This window comes from Tilletiaria anomala, assembly GCF_000711695.1.
Source record: "Tilletiaria anomala UBC 951 chromosome Unknown K437scaffold_18, whole genome shotgun sequence".
Lineage (NCBI taxonomy): Eukaryota > Fungi > Basidiomycota > Exobasidiomycetes > Georgefischeriales > Tilletiariaceae > Tilletiaria > Tilletiaria anomala.
Window position 1 is genome coordinate 61,185 of NW_013547004.1, and position 25,031 is coordinate 86,215.

Here is a 25,031-nt window from a genome sequence, read left to right on the forward strand (position 1 = left end):
GTCAATCACAACGCGGGCAGATCAAGAAATGTGTGAGAGAATGCTATAAGGTGTGCACATTCATCACGGATGCTGCGATGCTGGAGAGGTGACCGGGATGCCTGACAGCCAGGACCAATGGACAATCAGTTCAGTAGGCAGGATGGGTACAAGTCACGGGCTCTGGCCTCTGTCGCTGGCTGCCAATGTGGCGAGGTCCGCAAGGTGAGCCTGTTACTCCAAAGCCTATCATGGGGCCATGCATTTCGGCGGCTTTCAGTCGGTGCAAATGCTATTTCGCAGCCGAGGTTTGGCTGTCGGTGATAAGTTCCGCTCCCTTTGACAACTCGGTCAGCAGCCTCTGCTACCCCCCTTCAATCGCCCAGGGCATTTTTGCGCGTCTGCCGCGAAGTGATGTGAGCAGTGCAGAACATGCTTGGCCATATACATGCATGTCTTTTGAGTGAGAAAGTAGGATGAAGCATGCGGGCCAGATGGGACAGGCGTGCTTGCAAGTGCTGGTGCGGCCCCCGCCATCGTCAAGCACATTCAAACTTCAGAGCGGCCCGGAGCTGCGAAGTATTCACGAAGAACCGCTCGCCTGCATTCGATAAAGAATAGAATAGCTGGAAAATGGGAAGCCAACCTGCAGTTGTAGCTTCATGCACCGCGCAGATGAGCTGTTGTGCACACTTTGCGTGTGGCCATGCCTCATCACCCACGCTTGCTCAACCCTATTGAGAAGTGCCTGGATTCGCAAGAAGCTCCAGCATCGTTGAAAGACCAGTTGCAATTATTTGTACGGCTGTGCCGCCGCCACGCCTGCTGTGATGGCTTGCCGTTCGCGCCTCTGTCATTGGCTATTCTGATGCGCTTGGAGCGTGAACAAGTGGGAGCAAAGACGCGGGCGACGTCAAGTCGCGCCTGGCTTCGGCTGCCGAAAAGGTGGAGTGTGCGGCTGTGCTGGTTTTTGCGGGCTGCGGAGAGTGAGTCAGTGGGCCGGTGAGAGTGTGTGCGCGAATCTGAAAATTTGGTTCCGCCCTCTGGCCCGGACAACCCCCTTCGCAGGTGAAGATCCCGCCCGGGCCGTGCAGCGCGGCAGAATTTTCGAGGGGCTGGCTGGCTCCCTCGCTCCCGGCAGATAGCTTCGTCAGGCTGCGAGAGCGAGAGCGTGAAGGGCTTCAGATGGAGACCACCAGCCTGGAGGCGGTCACACGCCCAACGAACCGTGGCCTTGTCCGGGGTGTGACCTGGATGCAGACAAGAGAGGTAGCCAGAATGCGAGATCGCGCCGGCTGAGATGGAGGGCCGTCCGAGTCGTCGGCGCAGAGTAGAAAGGAGACGACGACGTTGGGGAGGAGATGAGGGCTCGGAACGAGAGTGGCGCCGGGCACCGCCCAGCCCAGCCGACGGGAGATGAGCGTCATCGATGAAACCTACCTACCACACGCAGGCTTTTGATTTTCACCCTGTATTGAAGAACATCAGACTATACTCTAATTTCTTCCCAGCATTGAATGCATTGTTCGCAAGGATCATATTTGGTTTCAGCAAAGGCATCGCTACTCGAAAGAAGAAGCGACGCAAGGGAGCACCGCGAAGACGAGGCAGCACTCTCTTTCGTGCCGCGGGGATCTGCACTGCCTGAGCAGCGGTGTCACCCAGACCCGACGAGCAACAACAAGGTTGCAGCCTGTCGTTCCCTGCCACCTATCATTCCTCGCTCCCTCTTTCCATCCGACATCAGTCTGCTATCGAGAGCTGCACCACATAGCCCAATCAGCACTGCGAATGGGCATCGACGTGGCTCGCAGCTGGCTCTTTGCGAAATTCTTCGCTTTCAGGACCCACAAAAGCCATCTGCACAGTCGTCGTCTTCCTCAGCGCGAGCAGTCTCGACGAGTAAACGCGCCGCTGTGCAGCAGCTTTGTCCACGTTGGCTAACACACTCTCTGCCAATGCAAGTAGGAGTGTCATACCAGAAGCCAAAGAAGATACCCTGCATCGGTTCGACAATCGTCGCTCGAAAAGGAGACGGGGGTCGAGAGGAAAAGAAGGAAGAGCTAAGTGAAGAGAGACGGCTCAAAGTCACATACACACGCTACGCACAGCTTGCTTCCTCTCAAGATGGATGTCTACTGCCTAGCTTTCACATTCCCCAAGGCCGGTGGGCCGTTTGACGTCCCCATAGATGGTAGCTCAAACATTACCCTGCCCGGGCCTGGCTCCGCCTCGACAGTAGGTGATGGGCATGCATCTCAGCAGATGTCAGCGGCGCCGACGCCGACGACATCTGTTGCTGCTGCGATGGGGATGGGCTTCGACCTGCAACAGCTGAATCACCCTTCATTGAACGCTGCACGAGAACTTGTCGGGTCGCACGCTCAAAGCCAAGAGCCTGCCAACATGCCCGCAACAGCAGCTGGCGCTGAGGACGATAAATCTTCAGCTGCACGTGCGCAGCAGCAGGGCCACCAGCAGCCTCCATCATCGGCCTCAAGACAGCAACAGCCTCGCAAGGATTCTGCTGCATCCACATCAGGCAACCGCGCAACTAGCGCCCTCGGCAACGGCTTCAGTTCCATGCGTTCTAGGTTCCCGCCGAGCGTCAAGGCTTTTATGCCGAGCGCGTTCGGCGGGAGCAAGCGCACGAACGACCGGATCCTCGAGGGCGTCACTTCGGCTGGCGAGCGGTCTGCTGAAGGCGAGGGCGAATGCGAGCAAAATGCCACTGCAGCTGCTCCTGCGCAGGAGCAGGCGGCTGCAGCAGAGGGCAACAGCAAGCCACCCGCACCTGCCAACGGCGAAGCAGCGCCGTCTCCCTTCTCAGCGGCGCACCTGATGTCCGGAGCATCCGGTGAAGACGAAAGGGTCGATCGGTCTTCGGCCCCACCTGGACTCGATAAGGCAGTGGGTGGCGCTTCCTCTCTGCGCGACTCATCTCCACCCGGTGGCCCAGCCTTCAGCCGGGTTCCCGGTGCCGGTGCCGTTTCGGGCTACAACAACCGGGACAGTCGCTCGACTGTCGGCACTGGCGGCCGCCTGTCGTTCGACCAGACCTCTTCCTCCACATCCTTTTCCACCGACAGCGTCACTAACTTTGGCCAATTCGGCTCTGGCGCTGGTAGCGTCGGTGGAAGCAGGAGCCGAAGGCACTACAGCTCTGAGCCGACCAGCGTTTCTCACTCGGCAGCTAATTCGCTGTCCGTGCCAGGCGGACCTGGGTTCTCTTCATCAGCAGCAACAGCGGCGGTAGGAACTTGGGCAGGGGCAAACAAAAGCGGTCCGTCAGATCTTGAAGATTCGATTTTCCGCCTGGCTAGCGATGTCATGAGCACCCATCAATGTCTCGTGTCCGTCACTGATGTGCAGCCCGAGCCTCAAGCAAACGTGCAAGGCAGCAGCCCAGCGATAGTGTCGACATCCGGCTCGCTCTACACGCCGAGTCATAAAAACCATCTCTCTTCCTCTTCGGTCTTATCAGCATCCATGCCCTCTCTCCTCCCTTTCCCCTCTTCCACGACCCCTTCGCAAGGCTCTGCGCCCCTTCCGCACCCGAGCATGGGTTCCGGCGGCTCCAGCTCCAGACCCAGCGCGGGCTACCCGTACCAGCACCATCAGATCCAGCCAATCATGCTGAGCGATGCGAAGCTCGGCTCTAGCAGCGCCAGCATCGGCCCCGTAGGCGGCGCCTCCGCCTCCGCTCCGCGAGGCAGTCCCTTCCCCAGCGGGTTTGGGCTCACGCTTTCCGGGCCGGGCAGCGCCAGCAACCTCTCTCTTGCCTCGTCCTTGACTGGACAGTCACCTTCTTTTGGCGGTAATACGTACCAGAATGGCGTCTTTGGTTACAGCCCTGCAGCAGCAACTGGAACTGGCGCTGCAGCATCTGGCAACGTCGGTAATGGCAATGGCAATGCCCAAAATGCAGCTGGTGCTCAAGCCTCAGGAGCTGCCGCTGCCGTCGCGCCGAAGTACTGCTTCTTTCTCTCTGGTGGCTACCAACAGGTCATGGCTGCACGCGGTGCGGTGCTGCGCGACCATCCATTCCAGACGCAATCGCGCGCCAAGGTCCCCATGGCGGAGCTTCTTGACACGGTATCCGCCGCAGCGACCCTTCCAGGTGGGCCATCCAAATCTAACGGCGCTGACGCAAGCAATGGTGCTGCGAGCGGGGGTACGATCGAAGTGCTCAAGCCGGAGGTGCGCAAGCGGCTGGATGAAATTGCCGCTCTGACGCACGCGCATATCGCCATCGTAAGCCATGAGAGCCGAGGTGTCGAGTTGGGATACGGTCTAGAGACGGAGAGGAACGTTGAGCTAGTGATCACTGGCTCAGTGGAGAGCATTGAATTGGCGCGGGTGCGGCTTTTGGTTTTCCTCGACGAGCTCGTGAGTACACGCATGGGTTGCAAATACTTAAAAGAGGACACAGCTGACTCTAATCGTACTATGTTTAGAACGGCCTACACTCTGAAGCATGCGAGCTGGACTACAAGCTTCACAATATCATTGGCGGGAGAAAGCGTTGCGTGATCCAGACCATCCAGGAAGAGACGGCCGCCAACATCTACTTCCCGTCCTGTTTCTCGGGCGTTCTCGGACCGTCGGCGAATGGTGATCTGCTCGCGCAACAAAACACGGTGTACATCACCGGAGAGTACTTTAGCGTGCAGCGTGCGCGCGACATGCTCTTCCAAGTCTCGCTGCACAAGAGCAAGTGCATCATCTCGCGCGACACGGCCATTCTGCCGCGCAAGCTTGACTGGCTGCTCACGGAGAGGATGGACGAACTAAAGACGATCGTAACGGACAACGGCACGTTCATCAGTTTCCCGCCCTTGGGCATGCAGTCAAGCTTGATCACCGTCTTTGGGGACAATCGCGTATCCATCGAGCGCACCATCCGCTCCGTCATGGCCCTCGTTTCGCAGTACTACGTCGCTTCCATCTGGCTGATCCCAACAGGCTTTGACGTCTTCATGGCTCAGCAGATGCTCAATGTGGCGCAGGTGACTCCTGCACTCAAGCATATCAGCACCACCTCTGGTGCCGAGCTAGTCTTCAAGTCAAACTGCTTCGAGGTGCACGGCTTGGAGGGCGAAGTCCGATCCGCCGTTGCACAGCTGCTTGACCTGGACCTCGTCAAGCCGTTCAACTTTGAGGTGCGCTTCCAGATCGAGCTTGCCAGCGAGCACCGTGATTTTATCAGCGGCAAGAAAAACGGTAAGATCAACAAGATCATGAAGCAGTGTAATGCTAGGATCAAGTTCGAGACCTTCAACGAGTACAACTTCCTCATCGACGTGTCTGGCAACGACCGCACGAGCGCACTGCAAGGGCTCAGCTTCTTGCAGGAGGAGCTGCCTGCAGAAATCTCCTTCCACGTTCCAGAGGCGTACCACAAACGCATTATTGGTGTCGGCGGCAAGAACATCCAGCGCATTATGAAAAAGTACGGCGTCTATGTCAAATTCTCGAACGCTGAAGAATTTGCGGCACTGGGCGGCTACTTTGACAACGAGGACAATGTCGTCGCGAGGACGCCAGCGAAGAACGCAATCAATCTGGAGCACCTCAAGCAATCAGTCATGGAGATGGTCAGCCCCAAAGACAAAGACTACACGCTCGAGACGATCCCGATCGCACGTCGTTACCATCGCACACTTTTGGGGGAGAAGGGCGTTTTCTTGCGCGACATTGAGAGCAAGACAAGCACTGCCATCCGCTTCCCGCCGTGCGAAACCGCATCGGACCTTGTATCCATCTTCGGACCCGAATCGCAGCTGCACATCGCGGCGCAGATGCTACTAGAGCACGTCCCATTCGAGGCCGAATTCCGCACTCCGTCGTCACACAACTTGGCGCCAGTTATCAGCTCGCCAGAGTTCTCTGTCTTGCTGGAGCACATCAGGCAGGAGCTTAACATTCGCATCGTCCCTGTGGCACCCCGCCCAGGCAGTGAAGAGGGCATTTTCAAGCTGCGTTTGAACCGGTCAAACTGCGACTACCTGCCGGCGGCGAGAGATCTTCTTGAGGACTTTTTAATCAGCCGCAATGTGAGTCGACCCGAGTGGACGATTGTGTACGTTGGTAGCTGACATGCGATGCCTTACCAGGTCTCGGTCTATGCCACTGCGCTCGAGTCACGGGCACGCTCCGACTCGTTCGCATCTTCCCTTCCGCATTTTGCTACCAAGCTCATTGCGCCAGCTGCCGCTGAGTCTGTCGAGTCCTTCCAGGAGGCGGCTCGCAACCATGAGCGGCGCTTGCGGGCTGCCGCTTCCACACCCGACGTCAAGGCGCTCTTCGATGATCCGCGGCCAACACACCACGTGCACAGCTCAAGTCAGCAGATTCAAAGGCCCGCTTTCAGCAGCTCTTCTGCTCATCCGTCGCCGTACCTTGACCGGGTCACCGGGTTCGGCAGTGAGGTTTGGGGTCCTCCGACACCTATGGTGAGTCTTTCTGCGCATATCAGCTATCGAGGCATAGTTCTAAGCACCACCCATTTTTGTAGACGTCGCAGTCGATCGCACCTACGCCGAATACTGCCGTCGGATCGAACGGCGTGCAATTCCCCCACCACCATCCTTTCAGCAACGCCGAGATGGCCCACCGCAGGGTCCCTTCTAGCGCCAGTTTCAACCAGGTGCGCGCCTCGGACGCTTCGCACTTTGGCTGGCCAAAGCAGGGCAGCGAAGGCGCACAGATGTATGAGGACCGAATCGCGTCGCTCCGCAAGCCTCGCACCTTTAGCAACCGTGCGCAGTCACTGGACATTGGAGCGTTGACGGCGCAACAAGCGCAAGCGGCATCTGTGCTGCGCCCGTACGGTGCTCAGATGATTACCTTTGGAGGCGCGCACGGCGGAAACAATCCTCATCAGTATGGCCACGGGGCACAGCAATCCATCTCCCGACTGCCCCCAGCGTCAACTGGAGTGGGCATTCCAGCTTCCGACACGATGGTGAGTACTTCCCAACGAAACAACCAGGAATCACACAAGTAGGCTGACACACAACACTTGTTGGATTTCTTCAGGCTGAGGTCTCTCGAGTACTCTCGAGCTGGAGCTTGGAGCGCTAATGCGACCTTCCAGCCTCATACGACGACACTCTGCAAAACAGACTTCCCGGAAACCACATACACGTCTCTCCCCTGCAGCATACTGTGACACCAAATACGCATACAAGCTGTCTCGCAAAGACACATTCACATCTCACACATCACGGACGATGATGTTTCTGACATCGATATCGAATTGCCCTTTGCATCGACCCGCCGAATGACCCTGAACGCAAACACGTACAATGCAACACACATTGGCCTTTTTTCCGTCAGGCACGGGAGGGTCGCGGGCGCTTTGCACGTCTCCCTCACCCGTCCCCCATCATATCACTAGCATCACGGAATCCAATTATATGGAGCCCATCAAAAGATTTCTTTTAGAGCTTCAAATGAATTCCTTTTATGCACCCAGGCGTGTCCGCTCGCTACCATTTGGGTTCTTCCATACGCATGCTATCAGATTTCGTACAAGTACTAAGTAGGCTAAAGGGTTGCATTTCTCTTCCGTGCTCCATACTGGACATGCGCTCAGCAGGGTCTGGACGTTGGTGGAGGTGAACGTGAGCGTCGCAGCGGACCCGGACCATTAAAAGACATGAGAATGAAAGGGGGACGGAAAGATATTATTTGTTGAGCTCCGCGATCCGCTGCTTCAGCCTGCGCCTGCGTCTGGCCGCTCTTTGCGTTCAGTGCACATCTCCTCGCTTGACAGAAAGGCGCAGAGCCAGAGAGACGGCGCGCTGAAACAGCAAGCTCGCCGCGTAATGACGCGCGCGTGGACTGTCCGAAAGGGGGAAAGGGGGAAATACGTTGCGATGCGCTGTCGTACGAGTTTGCCGTGTAAAGGCTGGAATGGATGGATGGACGAGTCGCGACAAGAACAGGTAGGACGGTGGAAACTTGCATCTATAATGTTGCGCGAGTGACGAAGTGCTACTTTCAGATCAACAAAAGGCGCCTTCGATTCCAATCCATCCATCAATCCTCAACGCCGAGAAAAGCGGAGAGAGGAGTGTAATGTGCCCCGTCATAAATCTTGGAGAAATCAGACTGGAACAGATCCGGCGTGCCGAACGCGTGCTCGTGCTCCGATGGCGCACCAGGCGTCAGCGCCGCCGCCGTGAACGCGTGATGTTGGTGGTGCTGCTGCTGCTTGTGGCTGAGCCCCTTGAGCGCGTGCTGGACATGAATCGACGGGCCGTCGGCCGCGACGTGGGCGTCGGCGTACTTCAACAGCTGATCAACATCATCTGGCGTGCTAAACGCCGCGCTCGCGTCGCCTTCGTGCAGTGAGAACGCCGTCGTGGCCGGTGAGAGAGGGAGCATGCTGCCAGTGCCACCGCTACCGCTGAACGAAGCAAAGCGTATGCCGTACGCGTCGTCGCCCCACTCGCCGCTTTCGGACAGCGAGCTGGGTGTGAGCGGCGAGCTAGCATTGCCCTGGCTGCTGGTCGCCGCCGACTCGCGTATGGCGTGGTGGTAGACGTACTCGAGGCTCGGCGTCGGTGAGCGCAGAAGCTGGTCGACGGGTACCGCCGCGGCAGCATTGACGCCGACGTCGAGCGGCGCGCCGGCGAACCACAGCGGCTGGTCCGTGACGGGATCGCGCGCGAAGAGCGCGCGCGCCTCGACGGAGATGCTATCGAAAAACGCTTCCGAGCCGTGCATGGCTGACATGACGCTGGCATCGAGTCCGAGCCCGTCGACGGCAACGGCACCGGGTCCTGCACTGTTGCTTGGCATGGCCGGAGCTGCAGCTGCTGCATAAACGTCTGACGCCGACAGACCCGAGACGCCGAGGGTGCCGGTGGCGGATGGCGGATGGCCGTGCACGTGCACGTGGGGATGACCCGGAAGTGAAGCGGCGCTGTTGATGAGTCCGGCGCGACTTGCAGCGTCGCGAAGATGCGCGAGAAGCTGCACGTCGGCCGAAGGGCCGAGCGAGTGCGCAAGCTGGCGCAGGTCGATGCCCATACCCTGCGGGCCGGTCAGTAGCGCCTCAACGTGCCCGGCAGCTTGCGGGCCGATGCGATGCGCCAGCTGGCCGGCGAGGTCGCGGTAAATCTTCGCATGCGCCGCCGGCGTGTCGGCATGGTGCAGCTGCTGCTGCTGCGCTTGAAGCCCGTGCACAACGTCCATACCGCCGCTACTGAGGTGCGGCATCTGCATCTGCTGCTGCTGCATCTGCAGCTCCCTAGCGCGCTTCGCTTCGCGGCGCTCACGCTCTCGTTCGCGCTTGCGCTTGCGGCTGGTCGAGTCGCCGTTCTCCTCGCCCGAAGCAGCGGCGCCAGCAGCGGCGCCATGCCCGCTGGCAACCTTGAACAAGTCCGGGAACTCGTGCTCGCCGTTGCCGCCGCCGGCGGCGACGGCGCCGGGTTTCTTTACATCCTCCTCGCGGCAAAGCAAGCCGGGCCCTTTGGCAGGCGGCACGCCAGGCTTTCTGGACGAGGCGAGGAAGGGCGAGTCGAAGCGCGGTGGCGCGGGCATGGGCTTGTCGAACAGAACCATGGGCATCTCGGTCTTGCGCACCTCCTCGGGCACGCAGCTGTTCCAGCTCTTGATCTTGTTGAATATGCGCTGCTGCTCGTTATACCTGCTCTCCGTCACGTACGGCTCGGTGCTGCTGCGGCTGGCGCCGCTGCTCTTGTCGCTCCGTGGCCGAGGCTCCGGTACGGGCCGCCCGCGGATGTAGCGCGTATAGAACATGACGCACGTCTTCTCGAGCACATCCTGGATCCTGTGGTCCACCATGATCCCCGTCTTGAACACCTCATTCTCAAAGAACTGGCGTGACGGCGGGTGCACCGTGTCCTCGGGGCGGTAATACCAGCAGACAGTCAGATGGTACTGCCCCGGCTGGTCGTGGCGCTGGAACGCCTTGAAGACCTGACCGATGATCGGCTTGGCCGGTTCTGAGGGATTGATCATGTGGACCCAGTCCCCGGCGCGGAATGTGTGACCCTTGAAGACGGCGTGCTCGTAGAGGACCTTGTCGCGCGCGCTGATGCGCGACGCCAGCACCGCCTGCGCCGTCGTCGACGGCAGCAGCTCGGCGCCCATGCCCTCGCCGAACCCGGGTGGGGGCTGCGTCGCGTAGCCGGGGCCGACTGGGACGGTGCAGAAGAAAGTACGGTCGTCCATGCCGGCGCTAGCGACGGCATCGATGTGCGCCTCGACTTCGGCCAGGTTGGAGCCTTTGCGCCACGTGACGAGCTCCTGGTAGAAGCGCTGCAACACGAGCATCTCGCCGTAGATGTCCGTACGAGCGTCGAAGAGGGAGCGAACATTTTCAAATAGCTGCATCATGTCTTGCTCGAACGCCGCGCCGTCGGCGTATTCGCGCGCTTTGACGCGCGTCTCGATGCTCGACAACGATATCGGTCGCTCGATCTGTGAGAAGAAAAAACGGCCACCAGGTCAGCCACCCGCCGCGCAACAAAAGAGCGCATGCACTTTGTCGTCCCTCCTCACCTTTTGGTAATACTCTGGATCCGCCTGGCGATCCGGGCAAAACTCCAGGACAGAGCTGATCTGCTTCCACAGACTGCCCGATTCTTCGGATTTGTAGCGGTACGCTCTGAGCTTGTCAAGGAGCAGACCAAACACGCGCTCCGCTACGTCTGCCTCGCTCATGCAACCATCATTCCGGCTGGTGCTGCTTCCTGTGGCCGCGATTTCCTCCTTCTTGCGCCCCCTACCACGCTTGCTGCCCGGTGGTGTCAACGACACTACTGCTGCTGCTGCGGGTGGCACATCATCCGTTGCGGTTGTTGATGCCAAAGATGGCGGCGGCGGCGGTGGTGGGAGAACCACCCACCCTTGATCTTCTGGGTCCGGGACGCGCGCCTCAACGGCCGGGGGCGCACCAATGCCGCTCCCGCTGCTGGTCACAGGCAATGCGACGCCGCCCGCACCAACCGGCGTACTGGTGCCGTTTGATGTAGGCGCAGTTGCAGATGCATGTGCTGCGGTGGCCTGCAGTGCTTCCGCTGCTGCTGATGGTGCTGCGGCTACGTTCATTGAAGGGCTCTGCGGGGACTGCACTGGCTGTGCAGCGTCAGCCGCGGGCATGCTTTCTTTTCCTGCTTTCACACCCGCTAGCTGTGACTGCCCCTCGTCCTGCTGCTGCGGCCGCTGAACAGCTTTGGTGCTGCGCTTGTTGCCGGGCGGCGACCTGGAGCCGCGCGTGCTGGCCATGGTGCTATGGCGATCTCGGGCAGCTAAGTGGAGTGGAAGGGGTGAAAGAAGCGAGATTAAGCGGCAGCTCTGCCCAGTGTCTCGCAGCTGGGTTTGATGTGCACTGGCGTATGGCCGCTGGTTGGGCCGATGGAATAAGATGCGGCTGGACGATGAACAGAACCGTGATAGACGCGTTCACCGACCAACCCCCTATGTCTTGGAAATCCAAAGTTTTTTCACTGTGACGGGTGAAAAAGCTAGGTCAGAGAAACTGGCCGCGCGCAATCTCCCTCTCTGCACTCTGCGAAAAGAGACGCTGAGAGCAGCCGACGGACGGATGCAGCCGGATGTTTGCTCTCCTCACAATCCTCACAAGTAGCAGACGACGCGTTGGGTCCGAGCTTTGGAGTCGATCTCTAGATGTGCCTAGCTCAGAACCGCGGTAGAAATCAATCCCGCGTGGCAATTACGTTTGGAAGAAACGGCGAAAAGCGTGTGGCGGGTGGGTCTATGCCAGAGGGGGGGCAGGAGGGAAGATGCGTAGTGGAGTGTTAATCTTCCGGCAGTCGTTTCCGCTGACGGATGGCGGGTAGAATGCGTTGCTACGGTCGCCGTGTGTAGATGTGTGTAGATGAGGTGCGTCCGATCAATCGTTATGCGTTGCGTTGCGTCACAGAGAACTGGCGGTGTGGGATCTGGGATCTGTTTGTACAGAGGGGCGTTGGCGTCTGGCCGAGCGGCTGATGAATCAGCAACCACCTCGTGTGGATGATTACAGACCCGCGCGGTCGAGACTTTTGGCTCTCGCTCTTTGCCCTTTCCAAGGCCCAGGGGAGGTGGTGGGCTGAACTCAGCTGAGAGGCAGAGAGCACGCGCCGGCCGCTCCAGGGAGCAGCAGACCGAGAAGGCGGGGCTTTGGAGGGGATTCGGTTTGGACGAGGTGAAAAGGACCCGGCTGGCCACAGAAGGCGGGCAAGACAGAGGAGAGGGCCGTGCTCAATCTGATCAACAGGCGTGGAGGCGTGCAGGCTATGTCGGATGGTCGTCAGGTCAGAAGCACCGAAAGCGAAAGTGTTGCGTTGCCGTTACGGGGAGGGTGAGTGTGTGTGATGCACTGCATACACACAACATGCTCCGGACAGCCCAAGCTGTTGCTGCTGTTGCTGTTGGTCTTGCTGATGCAGGTGGATGTAACAACCAACGTGAGCACGACCGCGAATGTTGCCGTTCGTATCGTATCGTAACTCAAACCCATCCAAGAACAGGCAAATAGAAAGAGGGCGGGCGGACGATTCTCCATCCACCCACGACACAGTGCGGGTAATGTTGCGCTTGTGCCACCAGCAGGCTCATCTCGGAGCGAGTTCGCACCACTCTCCGTTCGCCTGCCGCACTACTGCGCACTCAGGGGGGGGCAGTCGCACTCACCCACACCCAACACCGCACGCCACCATTCGAAAGGTGCAAGCCGTCGCATCGAAGCACTCATCACAAGTCGAGTAAGAAACCCCCGAACAACCCCAAAAAGCCCAGGAAAGGGCAAGTCCAAAACGGGTTCGCCCGCAACAACAACATTCACAGGCGAAAAGAAGGAGAGCGTGGGAACGAATGTATGTACACACCCAACAGACTGGCCTGGCACGGCTTTTTGTATCGGCAAGGTCACAGAAAACACTGCAGCAAGAGCGGAGTGTGGAGCAATCTGACTGGGTAGCTGGCTGGCTCGTGCGAAAATGCACTACAAACCCCATATCATACTTGCGTGCTGCCTCGCAATGCTGCCCTCATGCCGTGGGAAGGTGTTGTTGTTCTTTGTCCAGCTGCCCACTAGAGCCCCATGAATCTCACTCAGCACGCTAGCGAGGGTGAAAAGGCACGACAGGCTATCATGCGAGGATGCTGATGATGAAAATTGAACACACCACACCACACACAGAGGCACCCGCACGATAAGCCAGGCGGGGCCGCAACCCATTGGTTCAAGGCAATGGCGAGGTGACGTAGCGTGCAGACTGGGAACTGGAGCGGAACAGGACAGGGATCCGAACAGTCGACGCACCCTATAACCGTCCTCATTAATGACAAAAGTGCTTGCTTCTGGGCTCACGACAAGCGTGTAGAGTAGGAGGAACCTGCCAATTGCATTGCACAGAGGCGCCGATGACAGCAAAAAAGGGCCACTAACCTACCGAACGAAAAGAAAATCATCATCATCGGCGCGTCGCCCACGTTCAACGGGCGGACGCATGCGACTGGCGACGTGCAAGGGCGACCACTGAGCTGCATGTTCCCCATGTCCAACACGCGAGACGTCCGCATCGCTGATCAGTCGTCATGCGCAGCATACCCCATCCGCCGCGCAATCACCACAGCAGCGAAACCCATCACGAGGCCCGACTGAAAACGCCTCTGCTACAGGTCGCCTTTGCATACTGTGGAGAGAGATGCATTTTGACCCTTTATTTGCGTTTGCATTCCCCGAGACGCAATCGCGTTGGCAAGCGACCTGGGGCCGAGCTATGTATCCTAGATCCCACGGGTGCGTCGAACACCTCTTTGATCGCGCAATGACGACTCGCGTTTCGTCGGATCGGGTACTCCTCTACTCTACACGTAATTTACCGGTGGGCAACGAAATTGATAGAACTCTGATAGCACGGTCCTCGCTTTCTCTCTCGTACATAAAAGAAACGCTTCTCGTTGAGATGGAGGAGGAATCGATGATGTGCGCCAGCACTCGGCACGAGCTACATATAAGCGCCGTCACCCTCATCTTGCTCTTTGGCGAGACGCCGCTCGACTCGCGTCGATTTGTGGCGGGAGGCTGACGTGACGAAATGAGCGGAACAGGGCGAGGCGAAAGGAACATGTCGTGTCGGTTCGGATGTTCGCTGCTGCTGCTGACAAAGATGGTGGTGATGGAGATGATATAGTGCACAATGCCCATGGTCGAAGGCAAAAAGGAGCGCAACGCGACATGGTTGCGACCCTGCAAGCAACCGCCTACAAGTCCGCCGAGCTCTCGCTGGCGTACAGCGTCTGCTTGCCACTGTCCAATGCGGCAAACGGCGTCGAGCGCGGCAGGAAGCCGGCCGGCAATGCGAGCGGTGCAACTTCAGGACTAGATTCGCCGGCGTCTAGGCCGATGCCAAAGCCGTTGGTCGAAAGGCCGCTGCTGGGCAGAATCATGCCCAAATCGGCCGTGAAGTCGGGAGCAGCCCCACTACGGCCATTACTGCTTTTGCCCTTGCCGCGTCGGCCGTTGGACATGCCGCCGCCGGGCTGCATCGTTCCTTCGGGGCCCTCTCCGTGCTTAGGCACATACTCCGGGTCGACGGTGGCGCAGTCCATGTTCTCCAGCAGGATCTTGATGAACTGCTGCTCCCAGTACGCGTTGCGCCAGGCGACCTGCAGCTGGTCCGAGGCCATGCGGAAGAAGTTGGGCGCAAAGATGAGCGAGAGCGAATCAACGGTCACTGAAGCGAAGAAAGAGAGAGAGAGATGTTCCCTGTCAACCTGAAGCCGGTGACACTCTCCAAACAAGATGCGTTCGCACTCACACTGTGTCGCACGCAGCGCTGATGGGCGACAAAACATCTGCAAAAACGAGATGACAAAGAGCACGACGCGGCGATGGAGCATGGGCAGCTGCGCCACAAGCTCGATGCAATTCTCTGAGGATTGCGCGGCGGCGGCGTCGACGCACGCGTTATACATCGCCTGCGGAATCAGGGGCTCCTCCAGCTCGCGCAACCACAGCTTGAACACCGACGCAGGGACCGTGACATCCGAGTTATCGTGGCCGAGCAGGCCGTTGAGGCTGTAGTGGCCACGCTCGATGCGTACACGCAGCTCGATGACTTGGTCCGGGGAGCCCGAGATGCGGAAGATGCCACGCGTCTTGAGCGCGTCAAGCGCAAGCATTGCGTCCGTCAAGAATGTCAGAACGATGGGGACCTGCGCGTTCGGATACGCCCGCTCCTGCATCTGCATCGCCTTCTCCACCGCGATGCCAAACACGCCCGGATTGAACGGGTTCTCCAGCGCGCACTGGATCTCGATCAGCGACGGCGCCTTGCCCCTCGGCCCGCGCTTCTGGATGGCTTCCAGCCGCCCGAGACAGTACTCGGCCACGGGGCCGATCGTCGGGGCGTCGATCCGCTGCGCGATCCAGGATGCGAGGTACGAGTGCAAATCACGCGACGGCGGAAATGCCGAAGACAGCAGGACGCAGAGGAACTGCCACCCGCGGAAGGTGGACTCTGTATCTGGGTTGTCTGTGAGCTGTTTCATCAGCTGCACGAACTGGGCGAAACAAAAGACAAAAGCAGGACGATGAGCTGCTTCTGGCTCCAAACGGCACTGCACAGCCTTGCGGGAGGAGCTCACTCACGATCTCATCGCGCAGCGGACTATTGACGATGGCGACGTCCAGGGCCCATCGTATCTCCTCGAGCACCGTCGGCGGGCTGTCCTTCGCGCCGCTGTTGCCCACCAACTTCTTGTGACGCTCGGTGAACTCCTGCGCGGACATGGTCTGGCTCGGAGCCTGCAGCGGCGGCGGCACGACGGCATGCACACACGTGGGGCGATCGCCGCACGCGCGCTGGATCACCTTGAAGATCGTGATGGCGTCGCGCTGGTACGAGGAGCCACCGCTGCTGCTGCTGCGCGGCAAGTTGAGCATCGGCGCCGAGATGGGCTCCTTCTGCCACTTGAGCATGCGGTCGACGGGCATCTTGCGGCGGAAGAAGCCAGTGCGGTGCTGGGAGAAGTTCTCGACGGCAAAGTCGGACATGTCAAAGACGCGCCGGCCGCCGAGCTCGTCGATCAGCTCGGGCGGTATCCGCGGCTGCTGCGGCGAACTCTCGACCGCCTCGAAGCGGATGGGACCATCACCGCCGGGCGACGAGCCGGTCGTCCTGCCCGGCTGGTTGCGCAGCATCTCCTCGGGCGAGCGCAAGGGCAGCGAGATGGCCAAATCGGACGAAGCAGAAGGAGACGATGACATCTGCTGCTGGTGCTGCTTATCCGGGGACATGGCCCGTTTGGACGAGGAGATATTGGACAGCGATGCGGTGAGCCCCCTTTGGATCGCGAGGCGTGCCGACTGGCGTCTATTTCTACCCCCCACGGTGGAGCCCATCTCTTTCGCCTCATCGAGTTGCTCGTCACCGTACGCTTCAGGAATCGGCTGTGTGGCCAAGTCGCCGAGCTGGCGCCGCCGCGGCGGCGTCCGTCCGTCCTGTGGCGGCGGCGACGAAGTCCCATCGTAGGCGCCGCCACTGCCAACGTGCTCATCCTGGAACGCCATCGTGCTGACGCGACTGCGTAGAGCTCGGGGCGAAGCAGACTCCATAGCATCTGCGATCAGCTGCGACTTGCGCAGCTGGCGCTCGTTTGCGTCAAATGAGAGCACCTGCTCGATGCTTGGACTGGTGACCGGTGGGGGCGGCTGCTGCTGCCGGCTCTTACGCTTCTTCGGCGTTTCTGTCAGAGAAGCAGGGACGCCGGGGGCGCCGACTTTGGCCGGCAAGCCCAGCTCCGAAGTGGGCACAGCGAGAGCGGAGAGTGTTTCGACGCCAAAGTTTTGCCGCGAAAACCGCTTTCCACCGGCAGATTCCTGGGCGTTGCTCGATTCGAATGAGAGTCAGAGAAATAACTCGCTGTGCGCTGCATACGCTCATGGCTCACCTGAATGGCAGTCATAGGAATGACGAGTCCGCGCGGCCGCTGCCACTGCGTCTTGTGCGTGGTTGTATGATAATAGTACGGAATCCCACGCAACGAGTCGAATAGTTCCCACCATTGGCCCTCCGGATCGGGCGGGAGGACAAACGTGCCCGCAGGCACTTCCCACCTGCACTCGCCCGTGTGCGGGTTCGCAAAAAATGACATAGAACTTTGCGGGTCCGTGATGATCGTCCAGAAGAATTGGCCCCACTGATTCAAAGCCAGGACGGACGCGGTGAGCATATGCATTTCTTGAGGCTTGTGCGCCGAGCGGGAAACTCACCTGCATCGGCTCCTGGCCGGAGGCAGCCGGTCGTTTCGCTCTCTCGTCCGCTGCACTGCGCATGCCGTCGACGTGTGGCACGAGATGATTGTCTCGAACGCCAAATCCGCCGAGCTGCGGAGGTAGAACGCGAGTTCAAAATCATTCAGTACGTGCGTGCGTGATGTCTCGCAGAAGTGCTTCGCGTGCACGATCTTCCCTCACTTTTGGGGCGGTCATCGCTGTTTCCAGATGCGAAAGGTCGCCGTCCGCCTCCTTTCCGCTGAGATTGGTGTTTTCCGCGTCTTCTATGAACGACCTGCCGACCGAATCCCTTCCACTAGCGCCGCCCAAGGCGCCGCCGTGGGTGTGCTCCGTGATGCGCGTGCGCGTCGAGCGCGGGGACGTATTCGCTTCGAAGAAGGCCGTGCCGTTCGTGGAGGACGGGTGCATGCGCGTGGTCGCGAAGCTCTCCCTCGCAGAGCCGTTCACGTGCTGTTGGCGCGTGGGCGAGTCGACTTCACGCGGGGTCACGGCACCGTCACCAGCGCCAGCACCAGCACGGCCATCTTGCCGCCACATGGCGCCAGCTCCACGCGTCGCGCCTCGTCCAAAAGTCGGGGGCGGCGTCTGCGAGCTGTTGCGCACGGAGGCGCCGTAGTCGATCAGCTGACGCGCCATCTCGGCGCTAATGTCTCCCAGCGAGTCTGGGAAGAGGACGCCATTCTGTCGGATACTGTCGACCGACGGAGCCATGGTCGTGTGCTTTTCTTTCACGCGTGGTTGTCTATATCAAAATGTGGGAAGATCGCAGTGGATATGACCTTGCTTGGATAGGGCGGTTATAGGTCCACCTCAGAGCCGGACTGGGGTGAATGTTGCCCCTGGAAAGCCTGCCGACCTGGAGGTTACACTGCAACCCATCTGCGACGCACGAGGTAAGGACGAGACTGGCGCGCCCCGGTGCATCGGCGGCAATATCGCACGGTGCCCCACGTCAAGCCAGGTGCAAACAGCGGCTGCTGTTGCTGTTGCTGCTGCTGGTAGTGGTAGTGGTCAAGTTTCAAGCGTTGGAGAAAGAGAATGGCTCCCTCCCCCTTCATTCCTCAAGCATCGTCTCCGTCTGTGACAAAAGTTGAGTGGCGTGAACACTGAGCGGGTGAGAGCGTGGCCGCGCACCCTCCTACCTCTGCCCCAGTGCCTGAAATAGTAAAAGGAGATATGCGACAGAATTAAATCTCCTCAATCCTCCCATCAATCCGATCGGCAATGGTCCCCCCACACTCCACAGTTGAGCACGCCACACCCCAGAGCCCAGAACCCAGAAGCGCACCAATCAAGCAGCTTCTCAGTCCTCACTTGATCGAGATGAGAGCTGCAATCTGATTTCGATGCAGCTCCGCGACCGGACCCGTTGCAGGCGGAGCTACGTCTGAGCACACGGCCATATATTACGCACCCAGCCCCACAGGCCTTCTCCGTGGACGCTCACTGAAACATGACAACGGCTGGCGAGAAAAGCGAAGGGCAGCGAGCCGCCAGCACCACACAATGCAATGGGGCTGCTATCGAATCATATTCTTAATAAACTACAGTTCTGATTACACGTGCGAGAAAAAAAAAACACCCCGAAAGTGCAGCGACATCGCAAGCGAAGAATGGTGGGTGGGTCCGGGTGAATGCATATGTGCAAATTGAAAAGCCGATAATGTGTGAATGCAGCTGCGCGCGCCAGGAGGGAGGCCGATGGAACTCGTTCGGATAGTCGTTCAGATGGGGCAGGTGAGGATGCGTGAATAGATGTTGGATGGAGAGTATTGTTTTGTGGGTGCCAGGGTTCGCGTATCTTGGCAATCACTTTTTCGTAGCCGATTTGGACGACTTGCGCCTAGTGCGCCTCGAAGACTTCGGCTTCCTTGGCGGCTTGGGGGCTTGCCCGCTGCCAATGCCACTCGATGTGCCTTCACCGTCAGCCTCGCCTTCAGCAGGAGTGCGGTTCCCACTGCTCCTGCGGCTTCCATTGCCACTTCCACTGCCGCTTCCGCTCCCACTGCCGTTGCCACTGCCAGTCCCACTGTTCTCCCCTGCACTGCCGCTGCCGCTACGACCGCCAGACGTCTGCGAGGGCGTCGTGAACGACGTACTCCGCGTGACCGAGCTGGTGCCAAAGCCGTCGAGAAGGCTGTCCACTGGTGTGTTCCTGCCGGCGCTGGACGACGACGCGCGCGTCGCAGACGGCGGCAGGAGACCCTCATGGTTCCATGGAAGCTTGATGGGCGAGCGCGTTGGCTCATTTGAGCCGCTGGCAACTTTGAAGGGATGCGGGTACATCATATCCTTCATCGCTGCATCGCTCAGGCGCGGTGAGTGGGGTGTGCGCGTCGTGGTGCTGCTGCCAGCGCCGCCTGTTTGCTGCTGTGGCTTGGATGCCCGACGCTGATGCGCCGCGCGGACTTGCTGCTTCAAGCGCTTGTTGATATTGCGCAGCTGATGGAGCTCGTAGCACCAACTTGAAGAGCGGTATGGCGATAGCTCCGCAAAGACCGACGTGTCCGACGCATCGTTCGGGTCGCCTTCTTTGGGTGGCGACGAGTACACGATGTTGGGCTGAAGCGACAGGTTCGGCGGGGCGGGGCGTGTCTGCACCCAGACCGATTCATGGTTCCGTTCCGTCCGAATGCTGGAGGGGTAAAAGGTGGACAAGACAGGGATGCGATTGGCCATGCTGTCCAGCAGGGAGTGCAAGATGAGAGTCGTGGATGGCGTGCGAAGCGACTGATACAGCGCCGACAGCGACTCCTGCTCGCAGAGCTCCTTAAATGTCTTGCCTGCCATCTGGTGCGCCGTGATACCTAGCATGTTGACCACGGGTGCAGAGACATTGAGGAACAGACCATCTAGGGAAACCTTGAACCAGAAACCAGGCTCATTAGAGGCAGCAACGGCTGTCATGACGCTGTTCGCTAGGTGGTAGAACGGTCGAGGGCGACCGCTGGAGACGACCACCTTGCGGCCTTTGCCCTGCTCGAGATGCAGCTTCCCAACGCTCTCAATCCACTGGTAGGACGAACTCTTGGTGCGCATGCGGAAGAGCAAGTTGACCGCTGGACCGGTGTCGCGCATAGGCTGATTTCGATTCCGCGGGCTGGCATTGTAGCTGGCACGCGAGGCACGAGCTGCCGCAGAGATGTTGGCGTTGCTCGTCGAGTCCTTTAACTCCCTGAACACGGGTACGACGTCGCTGGGATGGATGAAGTCGCTGATAGATTTTCCGATCAGCTCTGACGGTTTGAAGCCCAAAATACGGTCCGACGACGGTGAGACGTAGAGAAAAGTGCCCTTGAGCGAAAGAACATAGATGAGATCGTGCGAATTATCCAGCAACAACCGTGCCCAGTGCTTCGTGTCGTTGTGACCGCCGTCGATGGCCTCGGCGATGGACTGTGCATTGCTGAGGCGGCGCTGCGCGTCTTCCTGCGCAGAGGTCAAGGACTCGACGGTCGTAATCGCGCTGGTGTCCTTGGCTATGGGCTGGCCGCCCGCAATTCTGATGGTGGTAGGGACGCCTGTGGCGACAGAGCTGTAATTGACAAAGTACGAGCCGTCTGGCATCTTCTCAAGGATGGCGCCGGGCTGCTCCACCAGGTCGACCTGGAAGCCAACCAGGTACTTGATCGTGTCCGTGTCATCCCAGGTGATGGGCACAATCGTGACGAGATTGATGAACGGCTGGCCATCTTTTCGGTAGTTGATCAGGCTAGCCTGGCACTCCTTCTTGTTGCCGACGTACTTGCGGATGTGAGCAACCGCCTGGTTGTCCGTCGAAGTCCGCTCAGAGCCCTGCTGAACGATGCCGTCCGGCGACTGCAAGAGACGGCAGTTGCGACCATAGAGCTCGCTCCTGGCGTAGCCAGTGAGACGACAGAACGTGTCCGAGCAGTAGATGAGCGGTTGATCCGGTAGTGTCGCATCCGCTACGGTGAAGGAACACGACAAGTCGACAGGTCCGATCTTGACGCACGGATTGGGACGCGAGGCGACACGCATGAGAGCCTTGAGCATGTCGAAGCCAGACGCAGAGTAGATGCTTTCGAGTGGGATGGTACCAGGAGGCGCTGCGGAAGGCGGCTTCATACCGTGGTCCTGTTGCCGCAGCAGTGTAGACGCCTGGACTTGCACTGGCGCGACGATCTCCGGCTGAGAAGCAGGCAACGAATGAGGCTGATGCTGTGTTCTCAGGAAAGGCAGCTGCTTCGTTTGTTGGGGCCTTGTCTCTTCGGCGCCAGCAGTGCTGCGCTTTTGGTTGCGCCCGCTGACCTGTACATTGTCTGACTCTTTGGCCTTGTTCCCAGCCTTGCTCTGCTCGATGCGGGCCATGCGCCTGCGCTCCTGCAGCGATAACTTCTGCGCCTGCTGAGTGACCTGCATGACGCGAGACGGCACACCTGAGCTTACGGGCACGGCTGACATGCTCGGCATGTCTCGCGTAGGTTTGATGGGTAAGCCAGTCGGTGCAACCGCGCCATCTCCATCGTTGCTGAGGAAGTGAGAGTGGTGCGCGAGGATGCGTGCACGGTACGCCAAGCGCGTGTTGGCCACATTGCTGTCACCGCCCTCGTAAGCGGTAGCATCATTGATCTGTTCTTGGATCTGCGGGTGCACCCCCATAGCTCGGCTGCCGCTGGCTTCCACGCAGCTGGCATCGTTCAAAATCGACGACGGAGCCTGTGTTGGGTCCAAGAGCGTGTCCAACGAATGGGCTTCGCCTGTGATCGTCCCCTGAGCAGGTTGACAGTGAAATGACTGAGACTTACTCTTCGCAAGTAAGTCATTAGTGGTGAAATCAGATGCAAGTGGATCATCGATGGAAGTAGGAGGGACTGGAGCTGCGACAATGGGATCCAACGGTGCAAGTGACTCCCAGGGCATATAAAAAAGGTCGTTGCTGCTGAGCGACATGCCCACTTGGTTCATATCACTGCTGCTCAGGAGAGACACGAGGTCGTTTTGGTTGATCGGCCCACCACTCGCAGCAGTTGCATTAGCATTGCCGTTGCCGTTGCGCCTCGGCGCCGTTCGGTCAGGCTGGCCGCCCGAAGAAGAGTTCAAGAACGCCGAAAAGTCGAAATTCTGATTACCCATCCTGATGATGAGAGTCGTGAGAGAATGGTGAGAGGTGAAGAGAAGTAAAATCGAAGTAGGTGGGTGGACCTCACTAGTTGTGACGCAACGAAACCGGGCGCCTATAGAAGAAAACTCGTGATCGTGAGAAGAGCACTGAATGCTCAAATCGTAGCGTGAGGCTGGTGCGCAGAAACGCGAAGAGAACAGAGGCGGAGAATGGTCCTGAGGTGCTGCGCTTGCTGCACCGCGTAGAAAGTTCACGTCGACCTTGGCGATATCCTGCGTGTCATATCATGCCGACGCGGGTCAGCACGAGCTCAGAGGTGTCGCAGCAGCCCGCATCATCCTGTCCATGCTCCCAGCCCTCCTTCATGCTTTGCCCATCCGGTAAATGCTACCAACAGGACGAGTGAATCTGCTGCAGCCCAAGAATACGCAGCCTCCGATCACCCTGAATGCCTGACGACACCCCAGTCTCGTAACACTCACGGAAGGTCCTAAAGCAATAAACTGGCTAGTTCGTATGCATTTACCCCATTCAAATGCCGTCAAGAAATGCCCCGCGCGCCTGATGCGGGTGTATGCAAAAGGTTGAAGCTCTCAACAGAGAGCCTCAATGTCTGGCAGCAGAAGCGGCCGGCGTTGAGGTCGTCGTGAACGGTTCAAGTGGCAGTGTGGTGCCAATGACGTATTTGCAGGCTTGTTAGAGACAGCCAATAGTGTGCTCGAGGCTCTGCTGTGGTCCGCAGAGGGTGCAGTTGTGTGAAAAGCTGATTGGGGGTGAGATGAGCTTCTCTCTCAACAGAGTATCGAGGTTCGTGCTGTTGAGAATCCTGCCCAGACTTGTACCCTCGAATATCGGCGTGTGAGGCCGCGAGGCATGTCAAGCAGCAGCCGATCTATCCTATGCGGGGCGATATCGGCCGCTGATAAGATCTTGAAGGCTGGATTTTCTGTGGTAGGCCCAGGATGGACGAGGCTGGTGGGAAGGATGTGTGGTTGGGTGACTTCAATGATGGATGCATGTTTCCCCCGCGTCACGCTTCTAGCAGAGTATCATGGAGCCAACACTCACAAAAGTCGGCACTCCTCACTCTCACTTTTTGTCTCGCTTTCCCCCCCTCTTTTCTTGCCCACTCGATCGGTGACGTCTCCGCATATCGCATCCATCTTTTTTCCCTTCGATTAGCATCTTCTCGTGCAGACTCCTCAACCGCGACACAATGCCGATTTTGTTGGCCTCTTGGCCCTGATCCACTGCAGTCCGGTGCAGTGGTAAAGTCGGTAACGCCCGATCCAAGCAAGGGAATGGAACTGGGATAAAATAATTGGCATCGCTTGTACTTACTCCACAGAATGAGGGAGACCAAGTTTGCTCATATACACTGCACGCATTTTCATTTGGCGAATCGCTTCCAGAAGCCATTCGCGAGACCCGTGTGACATGATGCAACTGCAGTTGCTGTCAGCGACTCCCATCGTGCACTACCCACTTACTCGACACATCAATCAGTGCCTGGTACACTTCTCACTCAAAAGCGAAGGTCGCTTCACCTCTCGAGCACGTCAACACCTGCTGGCAGGGAGACAAAGGAAATCACGCTCCGATAGCGAGGGAGAATGAGTCAAGTCCGGCCAGAAGACGGCAAACTTGGTACAATTCAAAATCCGAGGACATCTAAAGATTGCAAATCCACAATGCCGAAGACAACTGTCAAGAATCTGGAGCTCGAGCTCCATGATTTGCGATCGGAGCTCGCAGAACTGAAAAAGACGACACTGAGGGCGACGCCAAGCGTCTCAGAACAAGTGCCCAACTTCGACTCGCAGCAGTTAGAGGTCAGCCAGGACAACGCGCGTCTGCTGCATTTTGGGCTGCCAATTGTGCAGTTCGCTCCATCCCACGACAAGACGCAAGAGGATGCAGGAGCATGGTTGAGTTTGTGTGAGGCCAAGTTCGTGCTCGTGGGTCTGACCCACCTGGACAGCAGTCCGCTGCGGCGGCCAACGATTTCAGGGACGCAGCCACTGGCTGGTACTCTGGTCCCTGAGACTCTCGTCCGGGAAGTCGACCCTGCCCTGGGCCGCCTTCAAAAGCGAGTTCCTGCGTCAGTCCGCCCATTCCAAGAGTACAGCGTGGATCCTTCGAAGACTCCGAGACTTATGTTTCAACGGCGACTATGTTCAGCACGTGGACTTTGTGCAGCAGCTGGTTTGCTGACCCCCGCGGCATGAGCGATCGGATGCAGTCCTGATCAGCGACTTGTTAGCAACTCTCCCGGAAACTCTTCGAGTCATTTACAATACTACAATACATGACGCCAAGCACCCATGCCTAGCCAAAGCCCTCTCCTTCGTCAGAAACCTCGGCGTAGCCGTGACGCAGACAGGCCCTATGATGGCTAGTGATGACATCTATACGCCTCAGCCGAGCCGTCCGGCGAACCCGATTGTCGTTCACACGGTCTCCCAGACGCTGTCGCGTGCAGCAGCCCGCCCAACCCACCGGCGCAAAGTGCGCTGCTGGGACTGCAATGAGGAGAGGCACGAGCGTGGGGATCCGAGCTGCAAGGGTGCCTGGCAAGGCAGCAAGAACTAGGATCGTGAACTGCTGGCTCTCAGCGTCAAGCGGGAGGGCCCGCAGGCACCCATGTGTACGACATCAGCATCACCGGCACCTACCAAT

The 25,031-nt window shown here is 58.8% G+C and overlaps 6 protein-coding genes across 6 annotated transcripts; 3 read left to right on the plus strand and 3 right to left on the minus strand.

Annotated features, from left to right (window-relative positions):
• Positions 1-1,756: 1,756 nt before the first annotated feature.
• On the plus strand, positions 1,757-7,177 carry K437DRAFT_60175 (uncharacterized protein). The gene is made up of 5 exons (XM_013389124.1): positions 1,757-4,368; positions 4,437-6,035; positions 6,096-6,434; positions 6,497-6,946; positions 7,021-7,177. Exons 1-5 carry the CDS (start codon positions 2,107-2,109, stop codon positions 7,063-7,065), a joined length of 4,695 nt encoding a protein of 1,564 aa, XP_013244578.1. The 5' UTR covers positions 1,757-2,106; the 3' UTR covers positions 7,066-7,177.
• An 848-nt stretch (positions 7,178-8,025) lies between these two features.
• Positions 8,026-11,244, minus strand: K437DRAFT_267210 (uncharacterized protein; the record flags this gene model as incomplete). The annotated part of the gene is made up of 2 exons (XM_013389125.1): positions 8,026-10,437; positions 10,519-11,244. The coding sequence occupies 2 exons, from the start codon at positions 11,242-11,244 to the stop codon at positions 8,026-8,028; spliced, it is 3,138 nt and encodes a 1,045-aa protein (XP_013244579.1).
• Positions 11,245-13,486: 2,242 nt separating this feature from the next.
• Positions 13,487-14,141, plus strand: K437DRAFT_60246 (uncharacterized protein). Its single transcript, XM_013389126.1, has one exon. The coding sequence runs from the start codon at positions 13,671-13,673 to the stop codon at positions 14,052-14,054; it is 384 nt and encodes a 127-aa protein (XP_013244580.1). The 5' UTR covers positions 13,487-13,670; the 3' UTR covers positions 14,055-14,141.
• Positions 13,778-18,259, minus strand: K437DRAFT_254998 (uncharacterized protein). Its single transcript, XM_013389127.1, has 6 exons — positions 17,447-18,259; positions 17,243-17,356; positions 16,921-17,169; positions 15,620-16,849; positions 14,787-15,531; positions 13,778-14,702 (listed from the first exon to the last, which is right to left on the minus strand). The coding sequence occupies exons 1-6, from the start codon at positions 17,975-17,977 to the stop codon at positions 14,230-14,232; spliced, it is 3,342 nt and encodes a 1,113-aa protein (XP_013244581.1). The 5' UTR covers positions 17,978-18,259; the 3' UTR covers positions 13,778-14,229.
• Positions 18,260-19,672: 1,413 nt separating this feature from the next.
• On the minus strand, positions 19,673-21,355 carry K437DRAFT_221828 (uncharacterized protein; the record flags this gene model as incomplete). Its single annotated transcript, XM_013389128.1, has 2 exons — positions 19,673-20,325; positions 20,395-21,355. Coding segments are annotated over 2 exons (1,614 nt in total), but the record flags the coding sequence as incomplete, so codon positions are not given.
• Positions 21,356-23,496: 2,141 nt separating this feature from the next.
• On the plus strand, positions 23,497-24,944 carry K437DRAFT_273042 (uncharacterized protein; the record flags this gene model as incomplete). Its single annotated transcript, XM_013389129.1, has 2 exons — positions 23,497-24,453; positions 24,707-24,944. Exons 1-2 carry the CDS (start codon positions 23,966-23,968, stop codon positions 24,942-24,944), a joined length of 726 nt encoding a protein of 241 aa, XP_013244583.1. The 5' UTR covers positions 23,497-23,965.
• Between the last annotated feature and the right edge of the window lie 87 nt (positions 24,945-25,031).